Here is a 26129-nt window from a genome sequence, read left to right as displayed (position 1 = left end):
CATTTTAGAACCAATTGAAACTAATCCGTGCAACCCATCTCCGTGCGGACCGAATAGCCAATGTAGAGAAATTAACGGTCAAGCTGTTTGCTCTTGCGTTCCTAGTTACATAGGAATTCCTCCGACTTGCAGACCAGAATGTGTTACAAGCTCGGAATGTCCACTTACACAAGCTTGCTCAAATATGAAATGTATTGATCCATGTCCCGGAACTTGCGGCCTTAGTGCATTGTGTAACGTTGTAAATCATAATCCTATCTGTTCTTGCCCACCCAGCTACACAGGTGATCCCTTCGTGCGGTGTCAAATTATACAACAAGAAGAACTGAAACCAGTGAATTTATGCGAGCCTTCACCGTGTGGTCCAAATGCAGAATGCCGAATATCAGGCGAATCACCATCATGTTCTTGTCTTCCAAATTTCGTCGGTTCACCTCCATATTGCAAACCTGAATGTATTAGTAATTCTGAATGTCCAACTCATTTAGCATGCGTAAATCAAAAATGTAGTGATCCTTGCCCAGGAACATGTGGATCAAATGCTGAATGTCGTGTTGTGAGCCATACACCAAATTGTGTATGCTTAAACGGTTACACAGGAAATCCTTTCGCGCAATGCCAACTATATCAACCACCGCCAATTCAAGATCTCACTAATCCCTGTTTACCTACACCTTGTGGCACAAATACTATATGCAAAGAACGCAACGGAGCGGGATCTTGTATGTGTTTACCAGAATACATTGGAAATCCTTATGAAGGATGTAGACCTGAATGTACTCTTAATACAGATTGCCCACAAAATAAAGCTTGTATAAGAAATAAATGTGAAGATCCTTGTCCAGGAACATGTGGACAAAATGCAAACTGTTATACTAAGAACCACATTCCAACTTGTAACTGTTTACCTGGTTACACGGGAAATCCCTTACAATTTTGTAATATAATAAGAGAAGAAGAACCTACTAAGCCAATTGATGTTTGCAATCCTTCACCTTGCGGACCAAATAGTCAGTGTAGAACAGTTAATCAGCAAGCGGTTTGTTCCTGTTTACCAACTTATATAGGAACCCCACCATCATGTAGACCAGAATGTATTACAAGCGCGGAATGTAATCTAAATAAAGCATGTATTAGTCAGAAATGTAGTGACCCATGTCCTGGTACATGTGGCTTAAATGCTATTTGCAACGTAATTAATCATAATTCCATATGTTCTTGCAATTCTGGACACACCGGCGATCCCTTTGTTAGATGTTATCCAATTCCCCGTAAGTTTCACTCAGTTTCATTTCACCCAATATAAAATAATATTTAAAATCTTTTCAGCTGCTTTACCGCCACCAATTCAGTTTGAACCCATAACGGATCCCTGTATGTTATCACCTTGTGGTTTGCACGCTGAGTGCAGAAACGTTGGTGGATCACCATCATGCTCATGTTTGATTAACTATATAGGATCACCTCCCAATTGTAGACCAGAATGTATTGCAAATTACGAATGCGCTAGCCATTTAGCTTGTATTAGAGAAAAATGTGCTGACCCTTGCCCTGGCTCCTGTGGAACCAACACTCAATGTAATGTTTTAAATCATATCCCTATGTGCACATGTTTCGAAGGATATATAGGAGATCCTTTTACCAGTTGCCTCCCCAAACCACGTAAGATAATTTATTATAAAACTTATTTATTTAATAATATCGAAATTTTCATAGCTGAAACAGTACCAATTAAAGATCCATGTAACCCCTCACCGTGTGGTTCTAATGCAATATGTAGGGAAGGAATATGTACTTGTGTTAATGAATTTCAAGGAGATCCTTATCAAGGATGTAGACCAGAATGTGTAATGAGCAGTGATTGTCCTAAAGACAAGGCTTGTGCTAGAAATAAATGTATAGATCCTTGCCCTGGAACTTGTGGACAAAACGCAATTTGTACAGTACTAAATCATATTCCCATTTGTAGTTGTCAGAAAGGTTTTGCTGGAAATGCATTTGTTTTATGTTCCCCAATTCCAGGTAACGCGAAAAAGAAATCTTATTACATTACAAATCTAACATATATACATTGTAGAATCTACACCAACAAATCCTTGTAACCCATCTCCATGTGGACCTAATAGTCAATGTAGAGCTTTCAATGGACAAGCAGTTTGCTCTTGTGTACCTGGCTATCTAGGAAGTCCACCAACTTGCAGACCGGAATGTATCAGTAGCTCAGAATGCAGTTTAGCTCAATCTTGCGTAAATCAAAAATGTATTGATCCATGTCCGGGAACATGTGGAATTTTAGCAATCTGTCAAGTGGTTAATCATAACCCAATATGCAGCTGTCCTTCTGGACATACCGGAGATCCATTTATTAGATGCCAAATTCGTAAGAGTCCCCAAAAAAAAATTTAAACTGTTATTAAATTAATTACATTTATAGAAATAGTTGAAGAGTACGTAACACCCGTCAACCCATGTGTGCCTTCACCTTGCGGTCCCAATTCACAATGTCTAGAAAAGAATGGTTCTCCTTCTTGTTCTTGCTTAACAAGCTTCATTGGATCTCCACCGAATTGCAGACCAGAATGTATAAGTAACAGCGAATGTTCATCAAGTTTAGCATGTATAAATCAAAAATGTAGAGATCCTTGCCCTGGTTCATGTGGAAATAACGCAGAATGCAGAGTAATAAGTCACACTCCAAACTGCGTTTGTCTTACCGGCTTTACTGGTGATCCGTTTTCGGGATGTAACGCCATCGCTTTGGTACCTGAAATCATTTCACCTTGTATTCCATCTCCGTGCGGTGCAAATGCTATTTGTAAAGAACAAAATAGAGCGGGATCTTGTACATGTTTACCGGATTATATCGGAAATCCTTATGAAGGTTGTAGACCAGAATGTATTTTAAATTCGGATTGTCCATCAAACAAAGCATGTCTTTCAAGTAAATGCAAAGATCCATGTCCAGGAACATGTGGGCAAAATGCTAACTGTCAAGTCATTAACCATCTACCATCATGTAGTTGTAACTCAGGTTACACAGGAGATCCATTTAATTATTGCAGAATTCTAGAAATTGTTAAAGATGAAATTCCGAAAAACCCTTGTAATCCATCACCGTGTGGACCCAATAGTCAATGTAGAGAAATTAACCAGCAAGCAGTTTGTTCCTGTTTACCTAACTATATTGGAACTCCACCCGGATGTAGACCTGAATGCACAGTTAGTTCCGAATGTCCACTAAATAAAGCGTGTGTAAATCAAAAGTGTACTGATCCATGCCCTGGAACTTGCGGCCTTAATAGTAACTGCCAAGTTATCAACCATAACCCAATATGTTCTTGTATAACTAGATATACTGGAGATCCATTCACCAGATGTTATCCAATTCCACGTAAGCCTAGCAAAACATTTTTAAAATTACATTATTCTTTAAATTATTTTATTGTAGCCCCAATGAAAGAACCACTACAACCCGTTGTTGTTAATCCTTGTGTACCGTACCCATGCGGTCCTTATTCTGAATGCCGTGATATTGGTGGATCACCAAGTTGCTCTTGTTTATTAAATTATATAGGAAGTCCACCAAATTGTAGACCAGAATGCACGATAAATAGCGATTGTTCAAGCAATATGGCCTGTATTACAGAAAAATGCAGAGATCCTTGTCCAGGATCATGCGGATCTAATGCTCACTGCTCAGTAATAAATCATATACCAATTTGCACATGTCCAGATGGATTCACTGGTGATCCGTTTACAAATTGTTTCCCAAAACCTCCTGAGATTCCAATCGTTGAAAAAGATCCGTGCAACCCATCACCTTGTGGACCAAATGCCGAATGCAACAACGGCATCTGCACTTGCTTAACGGAATACAAAGGGGATCCATATACAGGATGTCGACCAGAATGTGTCTTAAATACAGACTGTCCAAAAAGTTTGGCTTGTATTCGAAAAAAATGTATAGATCCTTGTCCCGGAACGTGTGGAGTGAACGCTGAATGTTCCGTTATAAATCATATACCAATGTGTTCTTGTCTACAAGGATTCAGCGGAAATGCATTCGTACAATGTAATAATATTCCAGATAAAATTATTGAGAACCCATGCAATCCGTCTCCGTGCGGACCGAATAGTCAATGTCGTGAAATTAACGGTCAAGCAGTATGTTCTTGTATTATTGGTTATATCGGTAGCCCTCCAACTTGCCGACCAGAGTGCATTTTGAGTTCCGATTGTATACCATCAGAAGCCTGTGTTAATCAGAAATGTGTTGATCCTTGTCCAGGATCATGTGGAGTAGGAGCCAAATGTCAAGTTGTAAATCACAGCCCAATTTGTAGTTGCCCCCCAAGATATTCTGGTGATCCATTTGTAAGATGTACCCCCATCCGTAAGTCATTTAGTTTAAGCATAAGTTCATTGAATCAAAAGAAAATATTATTTTTAGCGGCTGAACCTCCTGTAGCTATCAATCATTGTCAACCATCTCCTTGCGGTCCAAACTCAGAATGCAGAGTTACAGGCGAATCTCCTTCATGTTCTTGTTTACCAAGCTTTATTGGATCTCCTCCAAATTGTAGACCAGAATGTATCAGTAATAGCGATTGTTCCTTTAATCTTGCATGTATCAACCAAAAATGCAAAGATCCTTGTCCAGGGGTCTGCGGTGCAAACGCAGAATGTCGTGCTGTTAGCCATGCACCAAACTGCTTCTGTTTATCAGGATTCATTGGAAATCCATTCGTACAGTGTACGCAAGAAATTGTCAAACCAATCGAGAACATTTCACCATGTAATCCATCACCTTGCGGAAGTAACGCAATTTGCAAAGAACGCAATGGGGCAGGTGCATGCAGTTGCCTTCCGGAATTTATAGGAAATCCTTACGAAGGATGCAGACCTGAATGTGTAATTAATTCTGATTGTCCTTCAAATAAAGCATGTGTGAGAAGTAAATGTCAAGATCCATGTCCAGGAACATGTGGACAAAATGCGCAATGTCAAGTTATTAACCATTTACCATCTTGCACTTGCATTTCTGGTTACACCGGTGATCCATTTAGATATTGTAACATCATCCGACAGGAAGAACAACCAAAACCAATTAATGTATGCAATCCCTCACCTTGTGGTCCAAACAGTCAGTGTAGAGAAGTTAACCAACAAGCTGTATGTTCTTGTTTACCAAATTACATAGGAACGCCACCTGGTTGTAGACCAGAGTGTACCGTTAGTTCAGAATGTGCTCAAAATAAAGCATGCGTTAACCAAAAATGTAGTGATCCGTGTCCTGGAACGTGCGGATTAAATACCAAATGCACAGTCATTAATCATAGTCCAATTTGTTCTTGTTCTCCCGGATTTACAGGAGATCCGTTTACTAGATGTTACCAACCACGTAAGATGATCGAATGTCAAAAGATTTTGTTGAAAAACTTACTCATGAATTATATTTTCAGCACCATCAATTTCTATTGTCTCACCTATTAGGGATCCCTGTATACCATCGCCTTGCGGACCGAATTCAGAATGTAGGAACATACAAAACTTGCCATCTTGTTCATGTTTACCTAATTATTTTGGAACTCCACCTAATTGTCGACCTGAATGTGTTATCAATTCCGAATGCACCAGCAATTTGGCTTGTATTAGAGAAAAATGTACAGATCCTTGTCCTGGATCCTGTGGGACCAATGCTTTATGTAGTGTTATCAATCACAACCCAACATGTACGTGTCCTGAGCAATATACCGGTGATCCATTTGTCAACTGTTTCGCAAAACCACCTGTGGTCGAAGAACCCATTAAGGATCCATGTAATCCATCACCTTGTGGACCAAATGCTCAATGTAATCAAGGCATTTGCACTTGTATACCAGAATACCAAGGAGACCCTTACAGAGAATGCAGACCAGAATGTCTTTTGAGTATCGACTGTCCTAAAAATAAAGCTTGTATACGTAATAAATGCGTTGATCCCTGCCCGGGAACTTGCGGAAGCAATGCTCTGTGTTCTGTGATAAATCATATTCCAATGTGTTCATGCCCAGAAGGGTACTCTGGAAATGCTTTTGTTGCATGTCATCCATTCACGCGTACGTTTACAAATAATTCTAAACTATTAGTTTAACCTGCTGATTTATCATTTAATAACATTTTAGCACCACAAGTTGTAAATCCATGTGTTCCATCACCTTGTGGTCCAAACAGTCAATGTAGAGAAATTAATGGCCAAGCAGTTTGTTCGTGTGTCCCTGGATTTATAGGAAGCCCACCAACTTGTAGACCTGAATGCGTAACAAGCTCAGAATGTCCCTTAAATAAAGCGTGCGTTAATCAAAAATGTATAGACCCATGTCCGGGTACATGTGGATTTAGTGCTATCTGTAATGTTATAAATCATAACCCAATATGTTCGTGTCCCCCACGATATACAGGAGATCCATTTACTAGGTGTTTACCACGTAAGCTGCGAAAAACAACATATAGAATACAATACATATTTATAAACTTACCTTTTAGAACAAGACGACATTCGTCCGCCAATTAATCCTTGCCAACCGTCACCATGCGGACCTTATTCCGAATGCAAAGTTTCCGGCGAAAGCCCTTCGTGTTCATGTTTGGCAAATTACGTAGGATCTCCCCCTAATTGCCGCCCGGAATGTATTAGCAATAGCGAATGTCCCAATCACTTAGCATGTATAAACCAAAAATGCGCCGACCCTTGCCCAGGAGCCTGTGGTACTAACGCCAACTGTAGGGTGGTTAGTCACTCTCCAAACTGTGCGTGTCTCCAAGGTTATATAGGAAGTCCATTTACAAACTGCGAACTTCCACAATGTACGTAACGTATAATTATAATGATTGCATATCCCATAAATAAAACTTATCTTCGAGATCATTAAAATATGATGCTATAGATAAGTTTTTAACCACAAATATTTACTGTAAAATAAACTTACAATTTGAATCTCTACAGCTGAGCCACCCACTGAAGTTATAAATCCTTGTGTTCCTTCCCCCTGTGGAGCAAATGCTGTTTGTAGAGAACAAAACGGCGCAGGGTCATGTTCGTGTCTACCCGAACATATTGGAAATCCCTATGAAGGTTGTAGGCCCGAATGTATCCAAAACTCTGATTGCCCTTCAAATAGAGCATGTATTCGAAATAAGTGTCAAGACCCTTGTCCTGGCACTTGCGGCCAAAATGCGGATTGTCAAGTTATAGCTCATCTTCCTACGTGCACTTGTCGCGCTGGATTTACCGGAAATCCATTCCAATATTGCAACCCACTTCCACCACGTAAGATAAACACATTTTCTTTTTCTTAAAACATGGCAATAAAAAAACTTCTTTTGGTAGCCACTGAAGATATTCCTCGAGATGTATGTAATCCCTCACCTTGCGGTCCAAACAGTCAGTGTAAAGAAGTAAACAAACAAGCGGTCTGCTCTTGTCTGGCTAATTACATCGGTAGCCCACCAAATTGTAGACCCGAATGTACTGTTAGTAGCGAATGTTCCTTTGACAAAGCTTGCATAAACCAAAAATGCGTCGATCCTTGTCCCGGTGTGTGTGGAATAAACACACAATGTCAAGTGATAAATCACAGCCCTATATGTACTTGTAATAGCCGACATACCGGAGATCCTTTCACTAGGTGCTACCCAATACCTCGTAAGTTAAACTGTTATACGTTTTTGTTTTTATTTTTTAATTTCTTACTTTTACAATTTTTATACAGCACTTCCATCACTGCCAGCCCCACTGCCTACCGATCCATGTGTTCCAAGCCCTTGTGGTTCAAATGCTCAATGTAGAAATATTGGAGGTACCCCGTCGTGCTCTTGCCTGCCAGAATTTATAGGTTCACCACCAAACTGCCGCCCAGAATGTACCATAAACTCAGAATGTACCAGTAATTTGGCATGTATTAATCAAAAATGTAGAGATCCTTGCCCTGGGTCTTGTGGCACAAATGCTCAATGTAAAGTAATCAACCATATTCCAAGCTGTACTTGTCCCGAAAGTTACACTGGAGATCCATTTGCAAATTGTTATTTAAAACCACCCAGTAAGAAATTCAGTATCATCACTATTGATCATATTACTAATTGTGCCTATTCTTTAGTGGAAGATATACCAGATCCTTGCAATCCATCACCTTGTGGACCCAATGCTCAATGCAATAATGGAATTTGTACTTGTATCCCAGAATATCATGGAGATCCTTATAGAGAATGTAGACCAGAATGCGTCCTGAACACAGATTGTGAAAAAGACAAAGCATGCATTAAAAACAAGTGTGTTAATCCTTGTCCAGGAACATGCGGTCAAAATGCTGTCTGTAACGTAATCAATCACATTCCAATGTGTTCTTGTAGCCCAGGTTTTACCGGAAGTCCGTTTGTATTATGCACACCGATACCACGTATGTTATGTGAGCAAAATCTTTTAAATGAATCTAATTTAGTTGTTTTAGCCCCCACAAAACCAAACCCATGTAATCCTTCTCCTTGTGGTTCGTACAGTCAATGCAAAGAAATTAATGGTCAAGCTGTATGCTCGTGCATACCTTCGTACATAGGAAGCCCACCTACTTGTCGACCAGAATGTACAACTAGTTCCGAATGCTTGCAAAGTCAAGCATGTAACAATCAAAAATGCATAGATCCATGTCCAGGAACATGTGGCATATCAGCTCTTTGCCACGTAGTCAATCATAATCCTATTTGCAGTTGTCCTAATCAATTTACTGGCGATCCATTTATACGTTGTTTACAGATAATAGAAGAACCACCAAATATACCAGAAAACCCTTGTCAACCATCTCCTTGCGGTCCTAACGCTGAGTGTAGACCACTTAACGATTCGCCTTCCTGTTCTTGCTTACCAGAATTTATAGGTTCACCTCCCAATTGTAGACCTGAATGTGCCAGTAATAGCGAATGCAGTAACAATCTCGCATGTATAAATAATAAATGTAAAGATCCATGTCCGGGTACTTGTGGACAAAATGCTCAATGTCGCGCGGTTAGTCACACGCCAAATTGTGTCTGCCTGGAAAATTATATTGGAGATCCTTTTGTTTTCTGTACTCCAAAACGTATGTATACAAAATGACTTCAATCTTATTATCGCTAAAATAACTATTTATTAGCTGCTGAACCAATACAAACCACACCATGCCTTCCATCGCCTTGTGGTATCAATGCAATATGCAGAGAACAAAATGGCGCAGGTGCTTGTATCTGCGAACCAGAATTCTATGGAAATCCTTATGAAGGTTGTCGCCCTGAGTGTATCCTAAACTCAGATTGTCCATCAAATAAAGCCTGTATGAAAAATAAATGTCAAGATCCTTGCCCTGGCACGTGCGGTCAAAACGCAGATTGCCAAGTAATCAATCATTTACCGTCTTGTGTTTGTCGCTCAGGATACACAGGAAATCCATTTATATTTTGCAATATTATACCTTATAGTAAGTTTTCAAATTACTTATTATTCAAATGATTTATTAATTTAAACTTAATATTAGAACCACCAGAGGAACCAAAGAACCCTTGCAGCCCATCGCCTTGTGGTCCTAATAGCCAATGTCGCGAAATTAATGGTCAAGCAGTATGCTCTTGCTTAATAGATTACATAGGAACTCCACCCAGTTGTAGACCTGAATGTGTAATAAGTTCAGAATGTCCACTACATTTGGCCTGCGTAAACCAAAAATGTAAAGATCCTTGTCCAGGAACGTGTGGCATAAACGCACTTTGCAAAGTGGTCAGCCACAATCCAATATGCTCTTGCAATCCTGGACATACAGGAGATCCATTTACTAGATGTTCTCTCATTCCAAGTAAGACTAACGAAAAACATTTAAAATTTTAAAAATACAAAAATTTTTTGTAGAACCACCCGAAGACAAACCAACTCCAAACCCATGTTTCCCATCACCCTGCGGACCATACTCAGAATGCAGAGACATTGGCGGCAATCCATCCTGCTCTTGTCTCATTGGTTACTCCGGAACACCGCCAAATTGTAAACCCGAATGTACTACAAACGAAGAATGCTCTAGTAATAAAGCGTGCATAAGAGAAAAATGTGTTGATCCTTGTCCTGGATCTTGCGGAATTTCTGCACAATGTTCAGTTATAAATCATACCCCAATCTGTGTTTGTCCATCGAAATTCACAGGAAATCCATTCACCAATTGTTATCCTGAACCAGTAGAACGTAAGTTGAGTTTTATAAATTAAAACATGTCCTATTTAAAAACATTTTATAGCGCCAAAACCACAAGATTTATGCAACCCAAACCCGTGTGGTACAAACGCTCAATGCAAAGACGGAATTTGTACATGTTTACCCGAATATCAATTCGGTGATCCATACACAGGATGTAGACCTGAATGCGTTTTGAGCACTGACTGCTCAAGAAATAAAGCATGTATTAAAAACAAATGTACTGACCCTTGTCCTGGTACATGCGGCCAAAATGCTGAATGTAATGTAGTTAATCACATTGCAATGTGTTCTTGTCAACCTGGCTACAGTGGAAACCCATTCGTATTGTGCAAACCTATTCCGCGTAAGTTAACAACAAAAAGTAAAATACAAATCTAAAGTATAACCTTATAGCTCCAGTTGAACAACATCCATGTAACCCAACACCTTGCGGACCAAACAGTATATGTAGAGAAGTTAATAATCAGGCGGTTTGTGCTTGCGTCGCTGGTTACATAGGAAGCCCACCAACTTGCAGACCTGAATGCGTTTCAAGCTCAGAATGCCCATTAAATTTAGCGTGTGTAAACCAAAAATGTATCGATCCATGTCCTGGAACTTGTGGCTTAAACACTGAATGTCACGTTATCAATCATAATCCAATTTGTACTTGTCTCAATTTATACAGTGGAGATCCCTTCACGCAATGCACAATTATTCCACGTATGTTAAAAATTACAATAATGATAACATCTATTTCTAGTTTATTATGCAATTTCAGAAGATGTAGAAGTTATTGACCCTTGTAAACCATCGCCTTGCGGTCCAAATTCAGAATGTAAAGTTACCAATGACCAAGCATCTTGTTCATGTCTACCAACTTTCATAGGGTCGCCACCAAATTGTCGTCCTGAATGCGTCAGTAACAGTGAATGTCCCAATCACTTAGCCTGTATTAATACGAAATGCGCCGATCCTTGTCCTGGAACTTGTGGCTCAAACGCGCAATGTCGAGTTGTGACTCACACGCCAAATTGTATTTGTCTTCCTGGCTTCAATGGAAATCCATTTATTCAATGTGTAGAAGAAAAACCAATTGTAACACCTGAACCACAAACACCATGCGTGCCATCACCATGTGGAATCAATGCACAATGTAGGGAACAAAATGGTGTTGGCGCCTGTATATGTCTTCCAGAATATATTGGAAATCCATACGAAGGATGCAGACCCGAATGTATCTATAATACTGATTGTCCATCAAACAAAGCTTGTATAAGAAATAAGTGCCAAGATCCTTGTCCTGGAACTTGCGGACAAAATGCCCAATGTCACGTTTTAAACCATTTACCATCGTGTATTTGCTTACAAGGATACACCGGAAATCCATTCTCTTTCTGTACTTTAAAAGTTGAATCACCTCCGGAACCAGAAAAAAATCCATGCCAACCTACGCCTTGCGGCCCAAATAGCCAATGTAAAGAAAATAATAATCAAGCAATTTGTTCCTGCCTCCCAGAATTTATAGGATCCCCACCAAGTTGTCGACCTGAATGCACAATTAGTTCAGAATGTTCATTAGACAAAGCTTGTATTAATCAAAAATGTAAAGATCCATGTCCAGGAGCTTGTGGCGTCAACAGTAGATGTCAAGTCATCAACCATAGTCCAATTTGTTCTTGCAAAGACGCACATACTGGAGATCCATTTACTATTTGTACCCCTATACCACCACGTAAGAATATATTGAAAATTTCTTTTCACTAACTATAACATTATCAATAATATAGCGCCACCAAGAGACCCGGCTATACCGCCAAATCCTTGTGTACCATCACCATGTGGACCTTTCTCGGAATGTAGAGATATCGGTGGAACACCAAGTTGCTCTTGTCTACCAACTTATCTAGGAAGCCCTCCAAACTGCAGACCTGAATGTACAACAAACTCCGATTGTACTTCAAACTTAGTTTGTATCAACCAAAAATGTAGAGATCCTTGCCCTGGACTTTGTGGTTTAAATGCGGATTGCAGTGTAAATAATCATATTGCGACTTGTGTATGTATCAATGGATACATTGGCGATCCATTTACACAATGCAAACCTAAACCACCTCCGCGTAAGTCTACTTTGAAAACACTAAATACAACAAGATTTATTTTTTTATATTTAAACATAGCTGTAGAAACTGATCCTTGCAATCCTTCACCATGCGGACCTAACGCTCAATGTAATAATGGAATTTGTACGTGCTTACCCGAATATCAAGGAGATCCTTACAGAGAATGTAAACCTGAATGTATCTTAAATACGGATTGTCCTAACGATAAAGCATGTCTAAGAAATAAATGTAAAGATCCTTGTCCTGGAACATGTGGCACCAACGCAGAATGTAAAGTTATCAATCACATTCCCATGTGTACTTGTATTAAGAATTATGTGGGAAATGCTTTCGTAGCATGCCAACTTTCTGAAGGTACTCAAGTATTATATAAATCGAAATATCTTCTAAAATTACAATATTTTAGTAACATCACCACAAAACCCATGCATACCTTCTCCATGTGGTCCAAACAGTCAATGCAGAGTGATTAATCAACAAGCAATTTGTTCTTGCGTTCCTGGATTTATTGGAAGTCCACCAACTTGTAGACCTGAATGTGTTACTAGCTCAGAATGTCAATTAAATCAGGCTTGTGTAAACCAAAAATGTATCGATCCTTGTCCTGGAACATGTGGTATTGGGGCTAGATGCCAAGTAATTAATCACAATCCGGTTTGTAGTTGCCCAGAGTCCTATACTGGAGATCCGTTTAGTAGATGTCTACCAATTCGTAAGGAGACGAAATCTATTTTTTACAGAAAATATCTGACATATTTATTTATAGCTAAAGAACCGCCAAAACCAACAGACCCTTGCCAACCCTCACCATGTGGTCTCAATGCACAATGCAAAGTAATCAATAATTCCCCATCATGCTCGTGCCTCCCAGAATTTATAGGAGCTCCACCGAACTGTAGACCAGAATGTACCAGTAATAGTGATTGTGAGACAAAACTTGCTTGTATCAATAGAAAATGTCAAGATCCTTGCCCTGGATCATGTGGAGTTAATGCTATATGCAGAGTCGTTAGTCATACTCCAAATTGTGTCTGCAACGATGGTTATGTCGGTAATCCGTTTATTTCATGCCAACCTATGCCACCAGGTAAAAATACACCATCATAAAATGAATGATTTATAAAGGATTAATTTTTTATAGCACCACCTGCTTTTGAACAACACAATCCATGTACTCCATCTCCGTGTGGTGCAAACGCAATTTGCAGAGAATCTAATAATGCGGGATCTTGTATGTGTCTGCCAGAATACATTGGAAATCCTTATGAAGGTTGCAGACCCGAATGTGTTTTAAATTCGGATTGTCCATACAATAAAGCTTGCCTACAAAATAAATGCAAGGATCCATGTCCTGGAACTTGCGGCCAAAACGCCGATTGTCAAGTTGTAAATCATATTGCAACTTGTAATTGTAAACCAGGATTTATTGGCAATCCATTCCAATTTTGCAAAATTCCCGAAGAAAGTAAGCTTTAATTTTAATGCAAATTAATCTTATGAAACTTTTTATCATCTTTTTTTTATTAGTTCCCCGTCCTGATGTATGTAATCCATCACCTTGCGGACCAAACAGTCAATGCAAAGAACTCAATCAACAAGCCATATGTTCTTGTTTACCTCAATTTATTGGCTCACCTCCATCTTGTAGACCTGAATGTACATCAAGTTCAGAATGTGCTCTAAACAAAGCTTGTGTTAAGCAAAAATGCGTTGATCCTTGTCCAGGAACTTGCGGTTTGCAAGCTCAGTGCATCGTTAATAATCACAATCCAATTTGTAGTTGCCTTACTGATTATACTGGAGATCCATTTACTAGATGTTACTTACAACAAAAACGTAAGAGTATAAAAATCTTAGACGATCTTAAATTTATTACAAATCATTTTATAGCTGTTACACCACCGAGTGAACCGATTAATCCATGCGTACCATCACCATGCGGTCCAAATGCTCTTTGTCGCCCAATTGGAAACGTTCCATCGTGTTCTTGCTTACCCCAATTCATTGGGTCACCGCCAAATTGTAGACCGGAATGTACAAGCCATAATGAATGTCCAAACATTTTGGCGTGCATACAACAAAAATGCAAAGATCCTTGCCCAGGATCATGTGGTTCATATGCTACCTGTTCTGTGGTTAATCACATACCAATTTGTACATGCCCCGATACTTATACAGGAGATCCATTTAGTAATTGTTATCCAAAACCACCACCACGTAAGAATTTTGTATTCATACAAAAAAATTTAAACTTATTAAAACATTTTAGCACCTGAACTACCAAAAGATCCTTGTAATCCATCACCGTGCGGAGCAAACGCTCAATGCAACAATGGTGTTTGTACTTGCTTAAGTGAATATTTAGGAGATCCATACCAAGGGTGTAGACCGGAATGTATATTAAGCACAGATTGTTCGAAATCTAAATCATGTATAAGAAATAAATGCGTTGATCCATGCCCGGGAACTTGTGGCCAAAATGCAGAATGTGTTGTATACAATCACATCCCAATGTGTAGTTGTAGGCAAGGTTTCACCGGAAACGCTTTCGTCGTATGCAATCCCATCAAGGGTATCTACATCATAATTCATTTCACAACTTTAAATTCATATTCACCTTTTTTAGTTGAGTTACCTCAAAAACCATGTACACCTTCACCGTGCGGTCCAAACAGTCAATGTAGAGAAATAAATAGTCAAGCAGTTTGTTCTTGTTTACCAAATTATATAGGAAGCCCACCGACTTGCAGACCCGAGTGTATAACTAGTTCGGAATGTCCTCAAAACGAAGCTTGTGTAAATCAAAAATGTATAGATCCCTGTCCTGGTACTTGTGGATTTGAGGCTTTATGTAACGTTATAAACCATAATCCAGTATGTAGTTGTCCATCGAGATATACTGGAAATCCTTTCACCAGGTGTACATTGATAGGTATTATTTAAACCATTTCTATATATCATTATATTTTACATTCGCCAATTTTTAGTTGAAGAAATACCCACACCAGACCCATGCAAATTCTGTGGTCCAAATTCATTTTGTGATCGAAGTCTTACTCCACCAGCATGCAAATGTCTTGATGGTCTTTTAGGATTGCCACCAAATTGCAGACCTGAATGTGTAAGCAATAATGAATGTCCAAATCATTTAGCGTGTAGAAATCAAAAATGCGTTGATCCATGCCCCGGTGTTTGTGGTCCAAGCGCAATTTGTAGAGTGGTCAGTCACACCCCGATTTGTAGTTGTCAAGATGGTTTTGAAGGTGATCCGTTTAGTGGATGTAGAGTCATCGAAAGTATGTTAGATAATAAGTTTTCATATCATATATTTCTAACAAAATAATTTTAGAACCACCAGAACTTGTTACTCCATGTATACCATCACCCTGTGGGGCTAACGCAGTTTGTAAAGAAAGAGGAAATGTAGGTTCTTGTATGTGTTTATCCGAATATATTGGAGATCCTTACGCTGGATGTAGACCTGAATGTACAATTAACACTGATTGCGCCCCCAATAAAGCCTGCATTAGAAATAAATGTCAAGATCCATGTCCAGGAACTTGTGGCCAAAACGCTTATTGTCAAGTTATCAATCATTTACCATCTTGTAGTTGTAACGCAGGATATACGGGTGATCCATTTAGAATTTGTAGCATTATTAGGGAAGAAGAACCGAAACCAATTAACTTATGCAGCCCATCTCCGTGTGGTCCAAACAGCGAATGTAGATTAATCAATAATAACGCTGTTTGTAGTTGTCTTAAAGACTACATTGGTAGCCCACCAAGTTGTAGACCCGAATGTACTGTTAGTACTGAATGTTCAACCGATAAAGCCTGCATCAACAGACACTGTGTTGATCCTTGTCCTGGCGCATGTGGAATCAATGCTAAATGTCGAGTATTTAATCACAGCCCACTTTGTTCATGCGATATAAACCACACAGGAGATCCATTCATAAGATGCTTACCAATACGTAAGACATTACAAAAAAATCAAAAATGACCATTACATAAATATTTTTATAGCACCACCAACCGTGATACCAAGTCCACCAAATCCTTGCATACCATCACCTTGTGGTCCACACTCGCAATGCCGTGATCTGGGAGGAGTTCCATCTTGTTCTTGCATGTTAGGATACTTTGGAAGTCCACCAAACTGTAGACCTGAATGCGTCATCAGCTCAGATTGTAGCAGTAATTTAGCTTGCATAAGAGAAAAATGTACAGATCCGTGTCCTGGTAGCTGTGGCGCCAACGCGATTTGTTCTGTGGTTAATCACATCCCAATGTGCAGTTGTTTGGATGGTTATGTTGGAGATCCATTTAGTTACTGCAACTTAAAACCACCAAGTATAATCAATTTTAACTAATACATGAAGTATTTTTTAACTATTTATTTAATGAATAGGTCCCCCTGTACCTAAAGACGCATGCAACCCTTCACCGTGCGGTCCTAATGCACAATGCAACAACGGAATCTGTTCATGTCTACCTGAGTATCGAGGCGACCCTTATATTCAATGTAGACCTGAGTGTGTTCAAAATAACGACTGTCCAAAGAACTTAGCTTGCATAAACAATAAATGTAAAGATCCTTGCCCTGGTATATGTGGACAAAATGCCGAATGTTCTGTCTTGAATCATATCCCTTCATGTACCTGTATTCAAGATTTCGTAGGTGATCCTTTCTATATTTGCAGAAAGGTGGAAAATGGTAAGCACCTTAGCCTTTCCTTCTAGAAAACTTTTAATAATTTTCCCATTTTTTAGAACCTACCGACGCATGTAACCCATCCCCGTGCGGTCTAAACAGTCAATGTAGATCTCTTAATGGCCAAGCAATTTGCTCTTGCCTAATAGGTTACAACGGCCACCCACCAAATTGCAAACCTGAATGTATTTTAAGTATCGAGTGCCCATTAAACAAAGCTTGTCTTAATCAAAAATGTGTTGATCCATGTCCTGGAACTTGCGGAATATCAGCAACTTGTCACGTGGTTAATCACAACCCAGTGTGTAGTTGCCAACCACCCTTAATCGGCGATCCCTTCGTTCAATGCAGGCGTAAGACGAATTGAGAAATATTAATTAAAAACTTCTCGAAAAATTAATTTTAATTTTTAGCTCCTCCGCCAGAATTACCACCCCCGCCCAAACCAGAACCGTGCTTACCATCTCCTTGTGGCGCGAATGCTAGGTGCGAACCAACACCAGTCGGAGGATACAATTGTCTTTGTTTACCTGAATATATTGGAATTCCACCAAATTGTAGACCTGAATGCGTCAGTAACTCAGAGTGCCCAACAAACCAAGCATGTATAAACCAAAAATGTAAAGATCCTTGTCCTGGATCATGTGGATTGAACGCCGAATGCCACGTGGTTCTCCATATTCCAAACTGTATGTGTATAAATGATTACGAAGGAAATCCATTTGCCGTTTGTTCTAAAAGACCACGTAAGCCCTCGTTATTATTACCCTATTGTTTATTAATATTTAAATTGAAAAATATAATTAATGATACAATGTATTTTTTTTCAGGAATATTTATCATCGTTAGTTTATTATTACTTCATTTCATCTTCTCATTTATGTTTGTTTCTTTGCATGCATAGAGTAGCACTTTTTATAAAATTATTTTGTATACTTCATATTGTACAAACTATTTACAACTAGTTTGGTTTCAGTAACAAAGTTTAATCTACACTCGTAGCACTTTTATAAAACTATGTTTATGTTTCCAATTTTGTTAAACCGCCATCTAATTTTGTGTTGTATGTTTAGCACCTCCAACGCAACCACCTAAGGTGGATCCTTGCTATCCATCACCTTGTGGATCCAACGCTAGATGTCGTATCGAGAACAACTACGGAGTTTGCGAGTGTCTTCCAGAATATCATGGAAATCCTTACGAAGGTTGTAGACCCGAATGCGTGGGCAACTCAGATTGTCCGATGAACAGGGCTTGCATAAGAAATAAATGTGAAGATCCTTGCCCTGGAACCTGCGGTGTCGGTGCTACATGTGACGTACGAAATCATATCCCAATATGTTCATGTCCAACAGGATTTATAGGAGATGCGTTTAGGCAATGTTTACCAACCGGACCAGGTAAGTGAATTACTAAAAATAGCGGCTGATTTTTGTTATCTCATCTCCTTGTCGTCAGAACCATCACCTTGTCAACCATCACCATGCGGTTTAAACACAATCTGTAAAGAATTCGACAATAGAGCAGTTTGTGAATGTTTACCGGGTCTCTTCGGAAATCCATCAACAAGTGGTTGTAAACCAGAATGTACCATCAGCGCAGATTGTCCTCTCAATAAAGCTTGCTCAAACATGAAATGTATCGATCCATGTCCAGGAGTTTGTGGTTTTAATGCCCAGTGCAATGTAATCAATCATAGTCCAGTATGCACATGTCCACCACCTCTTATAGGAAATCCATTCACTCTCTGCAAAGAACAACAAGAAATCGAAATAGATCTATGTAACCCATCGCCTTGCAACATCAACGGACAATGCCAAGTAGTAAACGGTGTTGCAATATGCATCTACCCAGAATGTATCATCAACCAAGATTGTCCGAGAGATAAAGCTTGTTATAATCAAAAATGTAGAGATCCTTGCAGAGATGCTTGTGGCTATAACGCATTATGTCAAGTCATCAATCACAAAGCAGTTTGTACATGTCCAAACGGATACGGTGGAATACCAGAGATTGAATGTAAAATACAACCAGTTCCGGTACCAAGACCCGAATGTATTCAAGATTCAGATTGTGCTAATGATAAAGCCTGTATTAACGAGAAATGTTTGAATCCATGCACATCATCACCAGGATTATGCGGATATAACGCGGAATGTAGAGTGCAAACTCATAGAGCTATTTGTATATGTAAAGGCGGATTTACTGGAAATGCCCAAACTGCTTGCGTTGAAAGTATGTTTTTTAACAATCTGATAAAAATAAAAAAATTTTATTCTATAATTTATTTATTTTATTTTAGTTGGTTGCCGAAGTGATTCAGATTGTCCACCAGTTCAAGCATGTGTTAATCGTGAATGTGTAGACCCTTGCAGTTTCACTCAATGTGGTCTAAACGCTTTCTGCAGACCAGATTCATTCCATAAAGCCCGTTGTTACTGTCCGGATAGATTCAGAGGTGATCCACAAATCCGATGTGAAAGACCCGAATGCAGTAACGATGAAGATTGTCCATACAAACTTGCTTGTCGCAATGAAAGGTGTGAAGATCCATGCCGTTGCGGTCAAAGTGCTATTTGTACTGTTTATAATCACAAACCCCAATGCTCGTGTCCACCTGGTTTTAATGGAAACCCATTAGTAGCATGCTCTTTATGTAAGTTTCTCATATGCAACAGTAACGTTGAAAAATGATTTGATTATTGCAGCTAAGGAAGATATACCTGAATGTAAAATTGACGCAGACTGCCCAAGTAAATATGCGTGCTTTAGTGGTTCTTGCAAAAACCCATGTATTGTCGCTAAAGCATGTGGAATTAATGCTGAATGTTCTGTGGTGGATACTCTTCCATTACGAACAATGTCATGTTCGTGTTTAGCAGGATATGTAGGAGATGCTGGTGAAATATGCAGAGGTATGAATTATCTTCAATTAAATCAATAATCAAAGAAAATTTAAAAAATTTTTTATTTAAATTTCTTTTCAGCCAATTGTAATTTGTACATACATTTTATGACATATATGTACAGAATATTTTTATTCAATTTTTGTGTATACCTCTTAATTTTTTTGTACCTACACCTTAACAAGACAGCAACACTTAAATCCTTAAACGCACTTCCAAATCCTTTCTTTTTGCATAAACATTAATTATGATTTTGTTATGATACCTCTAGCTGAAAAAGAAGGCTGTAAAACAGATTCGGAGTGTCCGTTAACAACAACCTGCATTAACGGAGAATGCATAAATCCATGTGTGGCGGCGAATCCTTGCGTTCAAAATGCTCATTGTGAACCTCTCAACCATAAGGCAGTGTGCAAGTGTCCAGCAGGATTGGTTGGAAATCCATTCATTTCTTGCTCACCAGTCAGCAACATCGAGCCAGAATGTACTAAAGATCCCGATTGTTCAAATGATAAATCTTGTATAAACCAACGTTGCAAAGATCCTTGTATTTCAAATCCTTGCGGAACAAACGCAGATTGCCAAACATCTTTCCACAGACCAGCGTGTTATTGTCCTGATGGTTGGGGTGGTGATCCTCAAGTGATGTGCTACAGACCAGAATGTAAAGTCGACGATGATTGTCCGTACAATAAAGCTTGCATTAACTCGAACTGCTTAAATCCCTGCACAACCACATCATGCGGTCAAGGAGCCCAATGTATAACTCACAATCATCGTGCTCAATGTCAATGTCCAGCTGGATCGCAAGGAAATCCACTAGTTTCTTGTATAACCGGCGTCTGCCAATACAACGAAGACTGCGCCGATCACGAAGCGTGCGATAGACTTAATAGAGTTTGTCGACCAGTTTGCGATGACGAAACCTGTGGAGACAATGCTCGATGTGTCGGAGAAAATCACCAAGCGAAATGTAAATGTCCACCAGGAAAATACGGAAATCCATATATTGAGTGTAAAGATACAGAACCAAGGGTACCATTACCAGGTCCAGAATGTACAACCGACTCAGAATGTTCATCACAATTTGCTTGTATCAACACCCGTTGTCAAAACCTTTGTGCAATCTCAGATTTTTGCTCGATTGATCAAGAATGTCGGGTCTGGGATACTCTTCCTTTGAGAACTTTCATCTGCCAATGTCCGGCCGATACTTTTAAGGATGAATCCGGAAAATGTAAACCAATTGCTACACGAGGATGTACCACGGATTCAGAATGTGACGACTCTAAGAAATGCATTCAAGGAAGTTGCATAAATGCTTGTTCTGTTGATCAGTGTGGAATTAACGCTTTATGTGCTGAAAAATACCATCAAGCGATTTGTACTTGTCCACCGGGCCATAACGGTAATCCCCACGTTGAATGTACTCGAGTGAGAATACCATTACCACCAACACCCGAATGTTACTCAGACGACGAATGCTCCTCCGAATTGGCTTGTAGAAACCAAATTTGCGTAAATCCATGTTCCAGCGATAAAGTATGCGCTATCGGAGCTTTATGTTCTGTTTCAGCGCATATTCCAAATTGTAATTGTCCTTTAGGATATGAAGGAAATCCAAGAATTGAGTGTGTACCCCGTAAGTTATTTGTTTCATTCTTTATTATATAAATATATGTTATATTTATTTTTATGATTTATAGCTAAAGGACCCGTAGCAGGTTGTAAACAAAATTCTGACTGCGCTGGATCTCAAGCTTGTATTAATGCTCGTTGTGCTAGTCCATGCAATTGTGGTCCCAACGCCGAGTGTAGAGTCGCAGGTCATTATCCAACGTGCTACTGCAGACCCGGTTATTCAGGAAATCCCCAAATTGGCTGTACAAAACGTAAGCAGAATTTATATAATTCATTTTTTAAATATTAAAATTTCTTTTTGTTTAGTTGAATGTGAAACTGATAACGAATGCAACAACGACAAACAATGCTATAATGGTCAATGTGTTAACCCATGTATTTTGGGAGACCCCTGTGCGTCAAATGCGGAATGTTACGGCCATAATCACAGAGCCAACTGTAAATGTTTGTCGGGATATATCGGCAATCCTCTTCAAAAGTGCGAATTGGTAGAATGTCACGTAGACAACGATTGTCCATTAAATCGAGCTTGTATACAACATCATTGTATCGATCCATGTTCTTCAATTGCAAATCCACCATGTGCCCAAAACGCAATATGTTATGTTCAAAATCACGCTGCCGGATGTAGATGTCCAACAGAACTACCAGAAGGAAATCCTTTGTCGTACTGTTACGCCTCGGTTATTCCACCTGAATGTCGTCTCGATATGGATTGCCCAAGTAAATTGGCTTGTATCAAAAATACTTGCGTCAATCCTTGTACGAAATTATCGCCTTGTCACCCAACATCGAAATGTTCCGTTTTGGATACAGTTCCTGTAAGAACCATGACTTGTACTTGTCCCGAAGGATGGGTACCAAACGAAAATGACGAATGCCATCCGTTACCAATTCCACCACCAGGATGTGTCAGCGATACCGATTGTCCTAGTAATGAAGCTTGTATGAACAGGATATGTAAAAATCCATGTAACTGTGGAAAACATAGCGCTTGCTTTGTCGAAAACCATCGTCCTGTTTGTTCCTGTGAAAACGGCTTTGAAGGAAATCCGGAAATCGCTTGTTACGCGGTTGGTTGTAGAACTGATTCAGAATGTCAACCAGGAAAATCTTGTGTCAATTCGCAATGTGTTAATCCATGCTTAGTTAATGATCGTTGCGGAATAAACGCTCAATGTCACGTTAATATAAACAGAGCTGAATGTAGATGTCTCAGTGGTTATCGAGGAAATCCGTATGATAGATGTTTAATAATTGGGTGCACATCAAACAACGACTGTTCTAACGATAAACAATGTATTAACGCCCAATGCATAAATCCTTGTATCTTCAAAGATCCTTGTTCGGCCCAAGCTGAGTGTAGAGTACAAAACCATCTAGCTGTTTGCCGTTGTCCACCTGGATTTATTGGAAACCCATACGTCGATTGTCGAAGAGAACCAGAACCGGAATGCAGATTAGATAGCGATTGTCCACCTAGATTAGCTTGTGTTAATCAGAAATGTAAAGATCCATGCGCAGTTTTCTTACCATGTAGTAGTCCATCAGAATGTCAAGTAGCCAACACAGTTCCAGTTAGAACCATGATTTGTGTCTGTCCATCTGGTTACATTAGTAGCGGAAGTGGAACTTGTCAACCAACAAAATCAATCACACGAGTCAGTTGTATATCAGATAATGATTGCGCAGCAGACAAATCCTGCGTACAAGGAATTTGTAAAAACCCCTGCAACTGTGGACACAACGCCGATTGTCGCATTAAAGACCACAAACCAATTTGTACCTGCAAACAAGGATACATTGGAAACCCAGAAATCGAATGCACCAAAATCGGGTGTCGATCAGATTCCGATTGCTCCAGTCAACATGCTTGCATCAACAGACAATGCACACCTGCTTGTCCTGCCGATAAAACCATCTGCGGGAAAGACGCTGAATGTTACGGAATTAACCATAGAGCTATTTGCGAATGTCCACCAGGATTGATTGGAAATCCAAAAATAAACTGCCTCACTATTGGATGTCGTTCCGACAGCGAGTGTCCATCAAGCAAATCATGCATTAATCAAAAATGTAAAAATCCTTGCGAAGCTAAAAACCCATGTGATTTATCCGCAGAGTGCAAAGTCTTTAATCACCAACCGATTTGCGCTTGTCCACCTGGATTTAATGGAAACCCCATCTCTGGATGTTTCCCAACTCAAACGAAATGCAAATACGACTCTCATTGTCCATCTCAAACGGTTTGCATCGGCGGCGAATGTATTAATCCATGCATCGAGAAAGAACCATGCGGAATTAATGCTGTTTGCACCGTATTAAATACAGAACCCGTTAGAACCATGATATGTCAATGTAAAGAGGGATATCAAGGAAATGCAGCTGTACAATGCGACAAAAGTAAGTATCTTTAATTGCTTATTAATCAGGAACCTCAATAACTTTTTTTATTATAGCCACATTCTGCAGATTTGATAAAGGTTACATAATAGCAACAGATGGCATTTGTAAATGTCCACCAAATACAGGTCTAAACGAAAACGACGAGTGCGTAAAATGTCTGCCCGAGAGAGGTTTTATAGTTGAAAGAGGTCGATGTGTTTGTAACTTAGAAAAGGGTTGGATAATCGACGAGAGAGGAAAATGCGTGTGTCCAACCGAATTTGGTTATAAATTGGATGTCTCAGGAGCTTGCAAACCCAAAACAACCGGATGTTATAGCGACGATGAATGCGCTGACAATAAATATTGCAACCTTGAAAGCGGAACGTGCGAAAATCCTTGTATTAATCCTCAACAAAAAATCTGTGGATTAAACGCTTTCTGCAATGCCACAAATCATCGTGCCGTTTGCGTTTGTTTAACAAATTATTATGGAAACGCTGAAGATGCATGCTGTAAGTTTTTTTTTTATTTTTAAGACAAAAAATCAAATGTGACTTATGTTTTTAGTACCATACAAAGTAATTCCTCCACCGGATTTCCCACCACCCCAAATGAACGTAAAATGTCTTTCCGATGGCGTTCAAGTAGATATTGACTTCCCCAAAGAAGAATTTAACGGAGTATTATACGTAAAAGGCCACAGTAAAGACGAAGAATGCCGAAGATCTTTAACAATAAGTTCAACAGATACAGAAGATCGTAAACAAGACTTCAAGGTTCATTTCGGAAGTTGCGGACTTATTTTAGTCAATGTAAAACTTAATTTTTTTTTTAATTTAATTCATTAATTCGTTGTAATTTGCAGGGTAACGCCAGTTTTATTCTCGTGATTCAAAAACATCCTAAACTCGTAACATACAAAGCAAGAGCTTTCCATATTAAATGTATTTATCAAACTGGAGAACAAAACGTTACATTAGGATTTAACGTCTCTATGATAACGACCGCCGGTACCATTGCAAATACGGGTCCTCCACCAACGTGTTTGATGAGAATCGTGACAAAAACGGGACAAGAAATTTCATCTGCCGAAATCGGCGATGAATTAAAATTGGAAGTGGAAGTTCAACCTGGTTCGATATACGGAGGATTTGCTCGAAGTTGCGTCGCGAAAACTATGGAAGGAACAACAGAAAACACATACATCGTAACTGATGAAGACGGCTGCGCGACCGATCCCAAAATCTTTGGTGAATGGGATTACAGCACAGATACCGAAAGTTTACAAGCCAGCTTTTATGCATTTAAATTCCCTAGTAGTGATAACATCAAATTCCAATGTAATATTAGAGTTTGTTTTGGAAAATGTCAACCAGTAAGTCATGAAAATGTTTATTCAAAAATTTAATTAAATACATATTTAATTTATTTTAAAGGTTAACTGCCGAGGATATAACGCGTTTGGTAGAAGGAAACGTGCAATTGATTACAACGAAACAGATACCGACGTAGCTTTACAACCAGATACACTTAATGGGCAACTTCGTGAAGAAATTACGATTCATTCGAATACGATTCTAACATTTGAGAGACGTGAAGAAAGACTAGTTGATCCCACAGAATGTAAGCAAAATGAATATCTGTATATTCTATCTTTATTAACAAAAATCTAGTAAAACCTTAATATAACGAATCTCGTTAGAACACTAGAACTAGAAAGAAACATTCAGGTTTAGCTGTACGTATCTTAAGACGGCTAAACCCGATTCTTTCTAGTTCTAGATCTAGTGTTAGTCTTAGTAACAGTGTTAGGAAGCGCTAGTTAGCACTACATAGCGCTGTGTTGTATATTTTTATTCAATTAAAACTAAAACTAATACTAGACCTAGAACTAGAAACATTCGGGTTTTGCCGTCTTAAGAGACGTAAGGCAAAACCCGAATGTTTCTAGTTCTAGGTCTAGTGTTAGTTCTAGCAATAGTGCCATGAAGGGCTAGTTAGCACTACATAGCGCTATGTTGTATATTTTTATTGAACTAAAACTAGAACTAGCACTAGACTTAGAACTAGAAACATTCGGGTTTTGCCGCACGTCTCTTAAGACGGCACACACACGTCTCTTTG

The 26129-nt window shown here is 39.2% G+C and overlaps 1 protein-coding gene across 1 annotated transcript in view; it reads left to right on the top strand.

The window, feature by feature from the left end:
* LOC111414383 (fibrillin-like protein dumpy) overlaps positions 1-26129 on the top strand; it is a 157924-nt gene that overhangs the window by 129302 nt on the left and 2493 nt on the right. Inside the window, 44 exon segments of the mRNA XM_071194412.1 lie at positions 9-1271; positions 1330-1662; positions 1717-2022; positions 2078-2380; positions 2435-3391; positions 3449-4393; positions 4451-5401; positions 5463-6098; positions 6165-6467; positions 6526-6846; positions 6986-7684; positions 7752-8081; positions 8139-8438; positions 8490-9113; positions 9168-9488; positions 9546-9860; positions 9914-10240; positions 10293-10595; positions 10646-10954; positions 11013-11966; positions 12022-12351; positions 12412-12708; positions 12761-13066; positions 13121-13819; positions 13882-14190; positions 14245-14571; positions 14624-15286; positions 15342-15650; positions 15704-16330; positions 16383-16709; positions 16768-17073; positions 17130-17423; positions 17484-17816; positions 18144-18470; positions 18529-19305; positions 19373-19726; positions 19779-19985; positions 20248-21618; positions 21683-21868; positions 21924-24020; positions 24077-24517; positions 24573-24817; positions 24871-25380; positions 25442-25628. Of these exon segments, the coding sequence (XP_071050513.1) occupies positions 9-1271; positions 1330-1662; positions 1717-2022; positions 2078-2380; positions 2435-3391; positions 3449-4393; positions 4451-5401; positions 5463-6098; positions 6165-6467; positions 6526-6846; positions 6986-7684; positions 7752-8081; positions 8139-8438; positions 8490-9113; positions 9168-9488; positions 9546-9860; positions 9914-10240; positions 10293-10595; positions 10646-10954; positions 11013-11966; positions 12022-12351; positions 12412-12708; positions 12761-13066; positions 13121-13819; positions 13882-14190; positions 14245-14571; positions 14624-15286; positions 15342-15650; positions 15704-16330; positions 16383-16709; positions 16768-17073; positions 17130-17423; positions 17484-17816; positions 18144-18470; positions 18529-19305; positions 19373-19726; positions 19779-19985; positions 20248-21618; positions 21683-21868; positions 21924-24020; positions 24077-24517; positions 24573-24817; positions 24871-25380; positions 25442-25628 (22629 nt within the window).

This window comes from Onthophagus taurus, chromosome 2, assembly GCF_036711975.1.
Source record: "Onthophagus taurus isolate NC chromosome 2, IU_Otau_3.0, whole genome shotgun sequence".
NCBI classification, from domain to species: domain Eukaryota; kingdom Metazoa; phylum Arthropoda; class Insecta; order Coleoptera; family Scarabaeidae; genus Onthophagus; species Onthophagus taurus.
This window is presented reverse-complemented; position numbering and strand designations above follow the sequence as displayed.